At 39.8% G+C, this 15,488-nt stretch overlaps 1 protein-coding gene across 11 annotated transcripts in view; it reads right to left on the reverse strand.

The window, feature by feature from the left end:
• The window catches only part of Vps13a (vacuolar protein sorting 13 homolog A), a 230,136-nt gene extending 215,884 nt beyond the window's left edge, over nucleotides 1–14,252 (reverse strand). For 10 of the 11 annotated variants that reach the window (XR_013047707.1, XR_013047706.1, XR_013047704.1 and 7 more), the window contains exon 1: nucleotides 13,824–14,252. Coding sequence is in view for 6 of the 11 variants with exons in the window: in XM_006970140.4 (XP_006970202.1) it covers nucleotides 13,824–13,923 (100 nt within the window). In the remaining 5 variants the exon portion in view is untranslated. The remainder of the gene's footprint in view (nucleotides 1–13,823) is intronic. The other variant, XM_076560725.1, reaches the window with a different exon arrangement.
• Between the last annotated feature and the right edge of the window lie 1,236 nt (nucleotides 14,253–15,488).

Below are 15,488 nucleotides of genomic sequence, written 5' to 3' on the forward strand. Positions count from 1 at the left end.
AATCCGTATAAAATGGACAAGTAAAGTAAGGATTAGCTCACATTAAGCAGTACTCTCCAGACTATGCAACATGACCAGCTCCCTCAAGCTCCCGCCATTGTGATTTCCCTGTTATAACAGACTATAACGTAGAACTCTGAGCCAAATAAGCCCTTTCTCCTTTATTGCTTTTTGTCAGAGTATTTTATCACAGCAACAAGAACAAAAACTAAAGCCGGGCGTGGTGGCGCACGCCTTTAATCCCAGCACTCGGGAGGCAGAGCCAGGCGGATCTTTGTGAGTTCGAGGCCAGCCTGGGCTACCAAGTGAGCTCCAGGAAAGGCGCAAAGCTACACAGAGAAACCCTGTCTCGAAAAAACCAAAAAAAAAAAAAAAAAAAAAAAAAGAACAAAAACTAAGGTAGCAGAGGATCTTATTCAATTACACATTTAGACACTTCTTTTAAAATTATTTTCTTTGTTTTATGATTCTATGTTTTATGGTTTTAACATAAGGTTATACCATTTTGGCGTACCAGTATATTTCTTATATAGTAATCTTCAGATAAATGCTACTTGATATATTTACATAATAAAACCCCACCCACTCAAAGAATGATTTGATTCAAATTGGTTTATATGTAAGTACTGGTGTAAGCTTTGTAAAAAAAAAATTCCTTCTAGTTCACAATATAACAGAAATATTAAGGGCATGTCTCAGCTCTAATAGTTCAAAGCCAGACTTGGTTACCTCTCCCAATATGTTGATTAAAGAAACAAACAATGGTAAGGGACAAAGAGAAATCTGATCAATATGGCCACACCGAGAGGGACAAATAAATGACATGTTGTAACCATCTTCAGGAGAATCGTAAACCTTTATGTAAGTATTTTAAAAATTGAGACAAAAGACAAGGGGTATACATAACTAATCAGCCTTAGACAAGGTTTGTTCTCAGTCATTAAGTCCTGGTTCTACAAAGTTGTCAAAGTTGTCCTAGGAAGTCCTTGTGACTTGAAATGACAAGCTGGTCCTGAAACGGTTACTGCTGCCTAAAGGTATAGACTTGTCCTGATGAACAAAGTCCCCTCATATATAGCTTTGTTGTTCTGAAATACATAATGACTGCAGGTTTAGGACCATGATTTTTCTGTCCCTGTTGTGTTGAAAGGAAATGAAATAGACTAGATGAACACCCTCCTTAAGAGACGCCCATGAAGAGTCAAGTGGGAATCTGACCTAAAACTAAAGAGATTCAGAATAAAGCCAGAGGATTCAGGCTTTGATACTGCTTTTGGTTGCCTTGTAGGTCCAAGTAAGAAATCAATGCCTTTTAGGAAAGGTATTTTTTAAGTATATGTTATAATAGGACTTTATCAAATCTAATGATTAGTTAATTCTGTTTCTTAGATAAATAAAAATATTACCAGGACTAGTATGTTATGTCTATTTTCAGATGCAGCTTCTTGAGGTTTTATTGGTTATCTCATTTTGTTAAAAAAAAAAAAAAACTAAATTCAAAATTTTTCACATAAAGGAAAAAAAACAAAATCAAAAGGAACCAACAAGGACAAACAGATAAAAAAGGGTACAGATATGGAATGTTTCTGGTAAAGGAGAGAAAAGAAAAAGGAAATGCTTTTAGATGAGAAAGGACTTTGTATGATAAAACAAGTCTTTATACTAAAGTAAATGATTTTTCCAAAAAGGAAAAAGGAAGTTAAGCCTGTGAACCCCAGTATAACTATAATCCCAGCACTTGGGAAATTGAGACTTAAGGATCAGGAGTTCAAGATCATCCTTATCCATCTAGGAATTGGAGGTCAATCTAGGCTACATGAGACTTGGCCTTAAAAAAAAAAAAAAGAAAAAAAAAAAAAAGTCTGATAAAATGACTCATCAGGTAAAAGTACTTGACTAGAATTTGACCCTTATAAAGGAGAAAACTTAACTCCTCAAAGTTGTCCTCTGACCTCTACATCCACACCTTCGGTATGTATATAACTACACTTAAACACACAATAATAATAAATAAATAAAAACTGAAGAAAAAAGTAAACAAAGGTGAGGGCAAAACTAGAAAGCTAAAAATATGTCATCTGAAGGTTTATGAAAGTTAAAACTTAATGGCATGGGTATGATTAAATTTACTACAATTCAAAAATTCTAAAGATTTCTTTAAGTTGAAGTTAAATACAATGCTAATAAAACTAAAGCCTAACTTCTTACAACACTATGGTTTTACATTTGCAAAACAATTTGCTTAGAAAATATGGTCTTTATGCTTTATACTGTTATAAATTGGCCATTTAAAGCCCAGTGATTGCGTTTTATCCAAATGTCATGGCAAAAAAAAAATATATATATATATATATATATATGGCTGAAGAGATGGTTCAGAGGTTAAGAGCACTGACTGCTCTCCCAGAGGTCCTGAGTTCGATTCCCAGGGAACTACATGGTGGCTCCCAACCATCTGTAATGAAATCTGGTGCCCTCTTCTGGCCTGTAGGCATACATTCAGACAGAACACTGTATACATAATTAATTAATTAATTAATTAATCTTTAGGGAAATATATACATAAATAATTTTTAACAAAATCAGATGATATTTCCCCCTGGTACTGAGAATTGAGCCTATGGTCCACGTGTAGTATGCAAGTACTCTGCCACTGAGCATCAATGACATTTAGAAGACAACGTTCTTACCACATCCCTAAGGTTCAATACATGCTCCTAAAGTGCATGGAGTAAAAATTAAGTCCCATAAAAGAAATCCCCAAAGAATTCATTCACCTGTAAGGGGACCTGCACAATACAAAGAAAAGAAAATGCATGCTAATGTGAAAAAAGGAGGTCCGTATCTTTTCCACAGTCACAGAAAATTGCAATGCTTGACTATCTAAGAACAGAACAACTCAGTACCCTCTAAATTTACAAAATCATAGGAAACACTAAAATTTTAATTTGAAAAAGTCAGTAGACAACTCTGTCCTCACATTTACATTCATTAAAAACTGACAAATACCCAAGGCCAGTCTGGTCTACACTGCAAATTCCAGGCCAGCCAAGGCTATTACATTAGTGACACCCTATCTCAAAACAAACAAATAATACAACAAAAACCTGACAAAAAAGTTTGTACAAAATCTGTACTAAAAACATCCCAAATTGCTAACCACTTTACAACAGTCATCTTGAGCCACTGCTGCCTAGATAAGAAGAATCACTCTTCTTAAGCCTGGCCACATCTTCTCTGGCTCTCCCTCTTCCCATAGGAGCTTCCCTTTTCTGAGGTGTCACCTCAGATTCAACATCCACTAGGAGTGTATACAAAAATAAACTGTCGCCAGGGCGGTAGTGGCGCACACCTTTAATCCCATAACTCGGGAGGGAGAGGCAGGTGGATCTTTGTGAGTTCGAGGGCGGCCAGGAAAGGCGCAAAACTACACAGAGAAACCCTGTCTCGAAAAACAAAAAACAAACAAACAAAAAACCCACAACAACAAAAATAAACTGTCTTGCAAAATAACAAATGTTATTTCCTCAAATATTTAATGTCTCTGTGTAAATTCTGTTCTTTGGGGTCTTTTCATATCCTATGTACACTGGTGTTTTGCCTGCATATATATCTGTGTGAGGGTGTCAGATTCCCTGGAACTGGAGTTACACACAGTTGTGAACTCCATGTTGGTACTGAGAATTGAACTTAAATTCTCTGGAAGAGCAGTCAGTACTCTTAACCAGCTGAGCCATCTCTCCCACCCTGTTTTCCTATTTTTAAGTAGTAAGTTCATGCTGACCTCTGCACCTGTGATTGTTCCATAGACGTGAATTCCATTCTTCAATTTAATGGTTATAATTTCATTAACTCAATTTCATCAAAAATCTCATGAGTTTCATCCTAATGATGTAGTCCCTTCTGTAATGATTATACAGAATCCAACAAGTCAACCAGCAAGGAGTAAGAATGGCTGGAAACACTACTCCAACAAATACAAATGAATTTTAATACTAAACCTATATCCTCTCCTACTGGGTTGACATCCCTTGTGAGTCTTTTCCTTGTCTTGGCATGGAGAGATTGCTACATATACTTTTTTTTTTTTTTTGTTTTTGTCCAGAGGTTTCTCTGTGTAGCTTTGAAGCCTCTCCTGGAACTGGTTCTGTAGACCAGGTTGGCCTTGAACTCACAGAGTTCCACCTGCTTCTGCCTTCCAAGTGCTGAGATCAAAGGTGTGTGTCACAGCTGTCAGGCCCATACCAGCAAAGAACTGAGAAAGTCATCTCTGCTAAGGGAAAAACATTGCACACTATTATAATGGACTCTTAAAAATGATTCTAAAAAACCAGCATTGGTTACAAAGTCTACCCACAGTAAGCTACAGAGAGACCAAGAAGTAAACAAATGGGAGCTAACCATGAAATTTCATTAATTAAAAAAAATACTGCATCAGAAATTCCAGCCTGGATGGAAAGGAACCTATTAGGTATTTCCAACAACCTCCTGTTAGATAAAACTTTGGTAGATAAACGCTTAGCTTTATATTTCTCACCTCAAGGTTGTTGCCCACTCCTGAGCATACATTCACATGAATTTCAAAAAGCTGGGTGCTGCTCATCTTCACTATGTTGACAATCAAGTACCTCATTCGAGTAACTAAGCTCAAAACTCCTCTGACAATATTCATGCCCTCACTACTTTATAACACATCTCTTAAATCCTTTCATATTTAGATTTTTTAAATGAGGTACTTGGATATATTTTCCTAAATTATAGGTAAAATACTATTGGTTTCAGTTAAACTACAAGTTAAGCTTTATCCTGTCATTAATCTCATTAATCATATTTTTGTTAAGACAGATGTCTTGCCCAGTCCTACTTTGCTTGAATAAAATCTTTGTGTTTAAAGAGATCCCAATTATTTACCACTACCACAAAAAGGATGCTGTCATCTTCAGTGTAATTTGAGTTTTAAATCCAATTTTCATATTGACAGAGATTGATTTTTAAATCTTTCAAAAGGAATTCTATTGGGAAGTACCTCTACATCCAAACTACTACAGCCAAAAACAATATAATTTCTTCCTAAGAAAAAGGGAAGAATATTAACTGCACATAACAACTGGATTATGACATTGCTTTCACTATTAAAATGTTACAACAAATTAAAGGCTCTGGGAAGAATGTATCCTATCCAGATCTCATACTAACTATATTAACTCTTACTAGGATTTTGGGTTGATCCTTTTTTTCCAAAAACAGTCTCCAAATGGCAATAGCATTCATGATCAAAACCAGTCAGACACTAGAGCCGAAACAAACTTCTCTGGATGCATCAATATTGATCTAAAAATTTCTTAACAAGCTAAATTTGCCAAAAGTCATAACAAAGATATACTTTTAAAAGGATCACTGTTCAAAATAGAACAGAGAAACTGTTTTTCAAAACTAAGGAACTTTTAACCCAAGAGACAATACCTTATGAGCCCATGTGTCCCAACTTCATGAGTCTTGTGGCATGGTACAATTAACCAGGGTGAAAAAATACTAAATGTTCATATGTTAACAATGAGAAATACGTGGATATCATATAAAACAATTCCTAATGGAGTCCCATTTCCCTTTCTGTCAGTAAAATAAGAAATATGATTTCATTATGCTCAAAAAAAATTGTGTAATTCTGATTTCCCAAAAGTCTAGCCTTTTGTTTCTACCCCTGTTGCATTAATATTTGGTGTATGGAGAAAGGTGAATTTTATTGGTGGAAAAAAAACTAAAATGACACTGTATTAGTAATTGATTTCTTCTACAATTTAATTATACACTTATTTCCCTAAACTGGAATCTGGAAAAATACCAAAATAATATGACAGATGAAATTATTATCATAAATAGTTAAATGTATATAATTTTAACAATAAAAAATATTTCTTAAGTAAGAACCACATGAGGTTGCTTATGAAATGAAACTGACCAAAAGATTAAAATTAAAACAATAATAAATCATTTCAAATATTGAAAACATCAAGTATTTCATAATATGTAAATAGCAATACACACATTGAAAAAAAATGCAGCCTAATAAAAGGAGTATGACTTTTTGGTTGCCTAAACTATCTGTTTTTCTTTAAGTCATAGTAAAGATTAACTTTAGGTATAATACTCCTATAGTATGTCCACATAAATGCTGTATCAGAAACAAAGAATAAAAAAGTCCGACTCAGGTCACAGTTCCTAAATAATGTTAATATGACCCTGAGGGCCTGTTCGATTAAGGCTACAAGCATTTCCTTGTCCTAAAGACTGCACTCCTGCCTCCGCAGTGTAATCTTTACCAAATCCTAGAAAGAGGTTTTCCAGTTGCTGAAAACAGCCTTCACATGCACAAGAGCCTCAGATATGATGTGTGGCCAACAGCAGAATTGTAAACCTGAATGAGTGCCTCAAAAAACGTCACACCAGCATTAAATTCAAGATTTTGCAAGGGAAGCTGAGGCATCCCAACTCTGAATTACAAACCGCCAAACTCTGCATATTAGCATCTTCGTTGCCATTCATTGCTAACCTCTATCTGACCTAACATCCTTTCAGCACCAGTTATAACCTTTCGAGTGAGTTTACGGACCACCAGTTTCTACCAACCCCAAAACTGAGAACACCATCAGACAAAATCTAGAATCTCTAGCAGAAGGTGTGCCTCTGCTAGAATACCTCCGACTCACGGAGTTTCCCTCCCTTTCCCTTAATATATCTACCTTCGCTCTGCTTAAAACTAAAGTAAAATTAATCTGTAGCAGAACTATCCATATTCCTCTGTTACTTGTCTACCTGGTACCCTTACCTATCAATCGTAAATGCCTTGATTTATGACTTTCTTTTGTTCTGGAACCATAGAAGTTCATGTGACAGCATCTATATTGAACACATTATTTGAGGTAACAAGAATCTATGTTCTCAAGGCCACAATCACTCATATTTGGCTTAGAATAAACTCCCATATTTCCCTTTGAAGTAAGAGCTGTGTCTATGTGAATGTTAGAGTTGGGTGGATTCATTTCTTTAGTCTGTCACTGTCACTGGTGCCATATTTGGAACAAGTAAGCATTTTTTGTCATCTCCCAAAGAAAATCATGTTACACATTCCTTAATGTGTATGTGCCTGACAACAATGTCAAAAATACATGAGTCAAAACTGACAGAAGTACAATTGGAAAAAGGCAAATCCACTATTACTGGCACAGACCAAGATAACTGGTATCAGTTATACACCTATTTAGGGGAGAAAACACAGACACAAGTGAACTGAACAGCATTCCCAAAACTAGATCTAACTGACATTTATAGAACATTTCATCCGATAGCAGACTACACATTCTGGAGCACATATGCAATATTAACAACATTTACTCCTGTCTATAAAACAGATCTGTACCTGAACAAGTTTGAAAAAATAGAAGTTATACTAAAATCACAATGTGAACTAAAAACCAGCCTAATGGAGGGGAAGGAGGGGGGAAATTACAAAACATTTCAGAGTTCTAGTTCTGAATAATACTAGGACAAAGAAGTCATGAAGGGAATTGTTAAATATTTTCAATCATAGGAAAATACAACTTATCCAAAAACGTAAGTACAATAAAGACAAACCTTATAGCTTTACCACTGAATGCAGACATTAAAAAGAAAAACCTAAGCTCAATCATCTAACTTTCACTTCAGCACCAGGTATGGTGGCATACTCCTTTAATCCCACCACTTGGGAAGGAGAGGTGGGCACATCTCTGTGAGTTTGAGGCCACCGTTACTACATAGCAAGCTCCAGCAAATAGAAAGAGGGGGAATGCATTCAAATTTAATCTATGAAGCCAGCATTACCCTAAGACCAAAACCAGATGAGGACATTACAAGAGAAACAGGAGACTAAGACCTTTCATGAACAGATGCAGAGATACTCATCAAAATATGAGTAAAATGAATATAAAATACCATAATGAAGTGTACCTTATACCACAAATACAAGTCTAATTTAACTTGTGGAAAATAATCCATATAATCTATAATATCAACAAGCTAAACAAGAAATCCTGATTACAATCTGTCAAAATCCAACACACATTCTTGAAAGAGAAAAAAATTCTTACAAAGTTAAGTACAAAAGAAGTTAGATATGATGATGTACACCTATAATTTCCCCCTTGGGAGGCTGAGGCAGGAGGATGGTTGGGAATTCAAGGTCAGCCAAACTATGAAGCTAGTTTAGACTGGCCTAGGCAACATAGTAAAACCTTGTCTCAATAAAATAAAATAGATGTGTGTATAGTTGCTTTTAAAAATCTAAATAGTAACTGCCTCAGGGGATGAGTAGGAATTTGGGGGAGAAGAGTCAGGAAAGATTTTTTCCTGTTGACAATCATGTTCTATTATTTCTTGATTGGGTTTGAGTTAAAGTGGAGTCAATGTGGAGATTCAAGATTAGAGGTAGCTAGCCAACACTTGCTCCTTTCTCCATATCACTTCACAAGATATAATCAAAACAACTGAGAAACATTTATCATAATGGGTAGATGTGGGAATGTTGACAGTAACCAGATGAGGACATTACAAGAGAAACAGGAGACTAAGACCCTTTATGAACAGATCAACAGTAAATAAAAAGAGAAAGGAAAAACTCAAGATTTTGGATCGTGCAAGAGAAAGTGAGAGAGAGAATGTGAGAGAAGGAAGAAGAGGAGAATCCCACATGGGTCACTAGCACATACATATATGGTACCTAACAGAAATACTGCTTACATAGGCAAAAATAATTTAGATCTACATAGCAAAGTAGGTCTGGAGAAGTTCTCTGCACTTACCAGCATATTCTCACAGCACTTAACAGGAAGCCATCTTGTGTAAGATGGTCCAAATGGTCTCCAAAAACAAAAGTGGACATAGCCTAAAGAACAAAAAAGGTTTGCTTCTGGCCTCTAGAAGCAAGTGCACGTACAGCTGTACAACCATCTGCAACCATACACAAGCATACACCCACATCCACATACAAAAAAAGAATACAAATGAACAAGTAATTCTGTCCAAAAATGGGCAAACAATTTGAACAGACACTTCTTTTAAGAACAACAGATGTCGAGCCAGGTGGTGGTGGCGTGAGCCCTTAATCCCAACACTCAGGAAGCAGAGGCAGGTGGATCTCCGTGAGTTCAAGGCCAGTTTGGGCTACAGAGTGAGTACCAGGAAAGGCACAAAGCTACACAGAGAAACCCTGTCTCAAAAAACCAAAAAAAAAAAAAAAAGAAAAAAAAAAAAAGAAAATAGATGGCAAATAATACAATGAAAAGTGTTCAATGGTTTTAGCTATTGTGGAATGCAATCAAAATTACACTGGGATTCAACCAGAATGGCTGTCATTCAAACAAAAAAATAAAAATAAAAACTACTGCCCTAGCTATATATGAAACTCTGTCTCAAAACAAACAAAAGCAAATTCTGGTGAAGAAATATAAAAGAACCTTTATACATTACTGATGAGAATGTCTATTAGGATAGCCTCTAAGAAAAGCAGTATGTTAATTTCTCAAAAGCACTTAACACAGAATTATCATATGATCCAGCTATACAACAAGTCTATTCAAAGCAAAGGAATCAACATATGACAGGGGCCTAAATAATGTTTATTGCTACACTACTCACAAAAGTCCAAGTATGGAATCAGCCTATATATCCATCAACAGATGAGTTAGAAAGGAAAATATGGTATAGATATAAATAAAGACGAGGGCGGTGGTGGCGCACGCCTTTAATCTGGAGAGTTAGTGTTATATCCATTAAATATTCACATTTATTATCAATAAAATCAATTTTGGGTACAAGCCTGTTTTGTAAATCCTGATTAGCAGATTCTAGAGAAAGAATCTTTTTCTGTAAGCCTTTATTGCTATCTTTTAACGCCTGTATCAGTCCCAATCTCATCTTTGAACTCATCTTTGTTCTTAAACCAGTGTTTGAACACTGTGTGAATTATTATGATGAATGCCAAAATGGTATAGCCCAGATATGCCTTAGGAATGTCTTATATTTCCAGGAAGATGTCATTCATCATACAGGCAAAAAGGTTTTTAAATTCTTGTGAGGTAATGTTGTCAGCCATATTACATGAATTACTCAAAATTTGTTAGTCAATTTTAAGGTGTAAAATTATCAAGTACCTTTACTTGAAACAATATGCTTACCTTTCGTGGGTTTGGGGGTGTGTAGTAGCACACCCTATAACTGTCATCCATAACCCTGAGAATTATGAAACCTAAGGGAGAAGGGGCGTCGTTTTCTTAGAATTAGTGGTGATGGCTACACTACTATTACATTAAAAAATACTCATTGAATTGTGGAATTACAAAGGGAGAATTTTATGATATATAAATTAAATCCCAACAGGAAAAGAGAACCAAACAATCCAACTTAAAACAAAGATCTGACCTTTTCACCGACAAAATAAACAGCAAAAAATCATAAAAATATACCCAACACCATTACAAGGGAATCACAAATTAAAGCCCTGATGCTTTAATAATACATACCTACTGGAATATCTCTTTAAAATACTACTTTAGGGATGGGAAGATGGTTTAGCAAGTAAAGTGCTTGCTACACAAACTTAAGGACCAGAGTTCAGATCTCCAGAACCTACATAAATGCTGGATGGGCATGGAGGCCCACATGGAATTCCAGCCTCCAAAGGCAGTGTAAGGGTTCCCCAGAACAAGCTTATAAAATAAAATAAATAAAATTTTAAAGCACTTAATTTGGCTTACAATTTCAGAGTGTTAGAGTCTATGATGGGAGAGCAAGGAAACATCTAAGAGCTCAAATCTTTATCCACAACCACCAAGTAGAGGCCTTGGAGAATCTTTTCAAACCTCAAAGTCAGGCTCTAGTGACAGGCCTCCTCCAACAAGACCACATCTCCTAATCCTTCCCAAACAGTTCCACCAACTGGGGACCAAGTGTTCACACCTACCTACTCCCTCAAAAAAAATTTTTTTTTCAAAATCAAATGCTCATGAGAATAAAGTACAACTAAATCCTGATACAAAACTGGTGAAAGTGCAAAAATAATATAACCATTTCAGAAAACCAGTGTCAAGGTGTATTAGTTGAGTTTGAGGGGGTGGATCCCTAGGGGGAGATTACCATAATGAAATACTTGAGATTGGTTTTTACAGAGAAAGCAATATATTTGACTCAGTTTCGGAAGCTGAAAATTCAAATGGCATAAATAGCAGCTATAGTGAATTACACACACACACACACACAGTGGTAGATTAAGCCCACAAAAGGAAACTGAAAGCCAGTGAGGGGCCACTATAACAACCTTCCCATTAGGCCTACTTCTAAAAGACCCTAGCACTCCTTATCATCACCCAGTTATGAGCTAAGCATCCAACACGGAGGTTTTAGGAAATACAATCAGACCATAACCAAATCATATCATGTCCCTTCTCATAAAGTTGCGTATGTATTTACCACTCACAACCCCACTGTTAGGCATTTACTCCAAAGAAATAATTTATGTTCACACTAAAACCTGATTACAGCTTTTCTTTTAAATGTCAAAAAAGAAATACTACAAAAAATGGCAAACCTATGTTTATAACACAGCCACAGAGTGAAACACCACTCCTAAGTACAGGAATGGCAGGACAAGGTGATGTATGAAGTACAGAGATGACTTCTCTGCCTTCTGTTAAAAAGCCTGGTTCAATAGGCTACACAGACACCAGGTGTGGTGGCACAGGCCCCAGAAAGGTTTAAAAAAAAAAAAAAAAAAAAAAGGATCTCTATGAGCTCCAGGCCAACCAGGGACACACAGTAAAATCTTATCTCAAAAAGAAAGGATTCCACTTATGACACTCTAGAACAAGCAAAACAGAGATGGAAACATCAGTAGTTGCCACCTGAGGGGGGATCAATTACAAAAAAAATAGAAGAGAAAATTTTGGCAGGGTGGTGGTGGTGCACTCCTTTAATCCCAGCATTCGGGAGGCAGAGCCAGGCGGATCTCTGAGTTCGAGGCCAGCCTGGTCTACAAAGTGAGTTCCAGGAAAGGCACCAAAACTACACTGAGAAACCCTGTCTCGGGGGAAAAAAAAAAAAAAAAAAAAAAAGAAGTGGAAATTTTGTGGGCTTGTAGAACCTTTTTGTATCATTATTGGGATGGAAGATATATGCTTCTAACATTTATTTTTTTAAAAAAAAACTATACACAGGGGTGATTTTTACTCTAAACTTTAAATACATAAATTCAATAAACTGTATTCTACACAAACCTGCACCTTGAATACAGAAGCAACATTTCACTACAAATCAAACCACAACTCAAATTGTTTTTTTTTTCTTGTTCTTTTTAATTTTTTTCCTTGTATTTTTATTTTATGTGTGTGGGTGGTTGACCTGTGTGTATGTTTGTGCACCATATGCTTGCATGCAGTGTCCCGTCCCCGTCCCGGTCCCCCCCAAGCCCTCCAGAGCCAGAAGAGGAAGGCGGGAGCTCTGGGACTGGAACTACAGAGGGTTGTGAGCTGTCCCGTGGCCATTAGGAATTGAACCCAAGTCATCTGCAAAAGCAGCCAGTGCTCTTACACAGGGAGCCAACTCTCCAGCCCCCAGTTCAGGTATTTTTAAGGCTTCTTTCTGAGGTACAGAAGCCAGTTTTGTTCTTCTCACTTTGCCAGTGAAAAGCAGCACCGATCAAGCAATCTGCAAGCAGCTGGTCTCAAAGTGGCTGAGCTAGCACTTATGGATCAATGTTTGCCCACTTTATCGTGGTAGAAGGAAACTAGCTACAAGAGGGTTTGTTTGTTTAATAAAACTAAATTTCTCGCTTACATTATTTCAGAAATGAGAACGCTTAAGATTAAACGAGTATTTCTAGAAAGCTGGAAGTACGTGCATATCCCAGAATGAGCACACTATTTCCACAAATAATTAGCCCTAATTTTAACCTGGAACACTCATTTCGAAAATTACTAGTAGCTATGTAAAATAAACAAGACCATAATACAAAACAGATGGAAGCACTAAAAAATAAGGCGCTGGGTAAGGTAAAGCATTGCAGCAAAGTGGGAGAGATGCAGCCCTTCCCGTCTAAGGAGCGTTGGTGAGTGCTCATCCTGTCTTCTTCAAGTTAGCCGAGATACTGAACGCCCATTTAGATTCTGACCGTCTGTTCTCCTGCATTTTCTTTTTGTTTGTTTGTTTTTTAACTCAAGTCTTTTACTCGGGCCCACAAATACCGACATCCCCACCTGGTTAGGCTGCGACCTGAACCCAGAAGCAACTCCTTGACGTACTCTGAAAGGGGGCTTCCTTTTCTTCCCCCCCTCCCCCGGCCCCCGTTATCAGCCTACCGCAGCTAAGCCACCCCCAAGTCCAGGTTCAGCGACCGGAACTCGCCTAGAGAGAGCACGGTGAAGTGAGGTAGGCAAAGGGACGAAGGGCGTCTTCGCGAACAGCGCCTGGCCTTCACGTGCCAGGCGGCGGGCGACACGCCGCGGGCTCCCCGGAGCCTTCCTTTCAGCCCCGGGGGGGGAAACTGACAGGGATGGCCCCCTGGCACAGCAGAGGCCGGAGGTCGCCGGCGCCTGCCCGGCCCCACCGGGACGGGAGGCTGGGGCTCGCGCCGCCCGCCCGCCCGCCCGGGAACCGCCGCCCCGCTTTACGTAACTTGAAGGGCGAGGCGGGCAGCTGCAGGTGGCGGCGCCGGGCTGGCCAAGGACCGAAGCCACGAGAAGCCGCGCCGCCATCCCCCCCCCCGCCCCCCGACACTGGGACGGCGACCCCGTTACCTTTCCAGATGCCCAGCGAGAGCTGAGACCCGTCCAGGTTCACCACATAGTCCCCCAAGAACCGGTTCAGCACGTCCACGACCAACGACTCGAAGACCATCTTCCTCAGCCGCGGAGGGCACCCGCGGCAGTGCCCGCGCCGCTCCTGCCTCGAGACAACTCCGGCTTACCGGCTCCCCGCCGGCTCCAGCGGCAGCGGCGGCGCCAGTGCTGCCGGGTCACTCGGCTACACCGCGAGCCCCGGCCGAGGAATAAGCTAGCCGCTCGCACCACGCGTGCGCAGCTCGGGACTGCGCGTGGGGGCGTGGCCGACGCGGAACTGGAGGCGCGGCCGGGAGAGGGAGGGGAGGGGGGAGGGGGGGGGGGAGGGACGACGGCCCCGCGGGCTAAAACGCCCAGCCTCCCCGCCGGCCCCGCCTCCCACCCGTCGCTTAGCAACAGGGCGCCAGTCAAGAGCTGCGAGATTTGGGAGACCCCGCCTCCGGAACGGCCTCCGGAGGACCGGCCGCGTGCTCGCGCCGGGCGGCGGGGCGTGGTGCTAACCGACGGGAACGCCCTCTCCGCAGGAGACGATGACTGCGGCGGGATCCACCCTCTGGAGGGTGTGCGGCTGGGTGGGCCGGTGCGGGGAGGTTCCTGAGGCAGTTTCCCAGGGCGCTTTCCTCCATTATTGTCGGTTGTAAGGTACGGCCAGCCTTGGGGCTTGGACGCCTCAAGCCGCGCCTGCAGTTCTCCCGGTTTCCGGCAAGGATGCTAACTGGCCCTTCCAGTGCCGTCACTTACTTCCCCAGCTGCGAATCTGTGCTAACGCGGGGTGAAGGAGAGTCAAGTTGGGAGAGAAATTCCAAGTCCCTAACATGGAACGGTTCTTGGTACCTTTTTCGGTCGAGACATTTATGTGGAAGCCGCGGATCATTTCAAAAAACTGCGCGTTTGAGAGCCAGTCCAGAGACAGCAGAGAACCTGCCCAAAGTACGGGAGAGACCAGACACCTCTGAGCCTTCCTTCTCCGCTCGGCTCTTGGGCTTAAGGACAGTCCCCAAGGCCTGAGCTCACAGGCAGATGACAGAGAGCTGACTTTAATCCTCCGAGGATTTCAGAGGCAGCAATACACTTAAAACTTTTCCCTCTTGGCATGGCAAATCCTGACTTACCACTTACTACATTTTGTGCATAGTCACCAGGTTTTTCAATTTTTAGCCTTAAGATTGGCCTTTGTAAGGAAAATGCCGAGCAGAAATAGTGTGTGTGTGTGTTTAAAGGACATATTAGCATATAGTGTACAAAAAAATGGGCTTCATTATGACATCTTAATACATGTATCTAATACATTTTTGTCTTATTCATCGCCCATCACCCTTTCTTGTTCCTTCTACTGATCCCCCTTTCTCATCCCAAATAGGCCCCTTTTATTTTCATGAAATTTTTATTGAGATTCTAAAAGTACAGATTTTTATTTCACCCAAGTTTAAATTTTATGTATGTGTATAAGTGTTTTGCATGCATGTATGTCTGTCTGTGCATCACATGTATGCCTGCTGCCCTCATAACTCTGGTATTGGAGTTACAGATGGTTGTGAGCCTCCATGTTGGTGCTCAGTATCCTCGGGTCCTCAGGTCCTCTAGTATCAAGTGGTATTTACCAAGGAGTCATCTCTTGAGCCT

This window comes from Peromyscus maniculatus, chromosome 1 (genome assembly GCF_049852395.1).
Source record: "Peromyscus maniculatus bairdii isolate BWxNUB_F1_BW_parent chromosome 1, HU_Pman_BW_mat_3.1, whole genome shotgun sequence".
NCBI classification, from domain to species: Eukaryota; Metazoa; Chordata; class Mammalia; order Rodentia; family Cricetidae; genus Peromyscus; species Peromyscus maniculatus.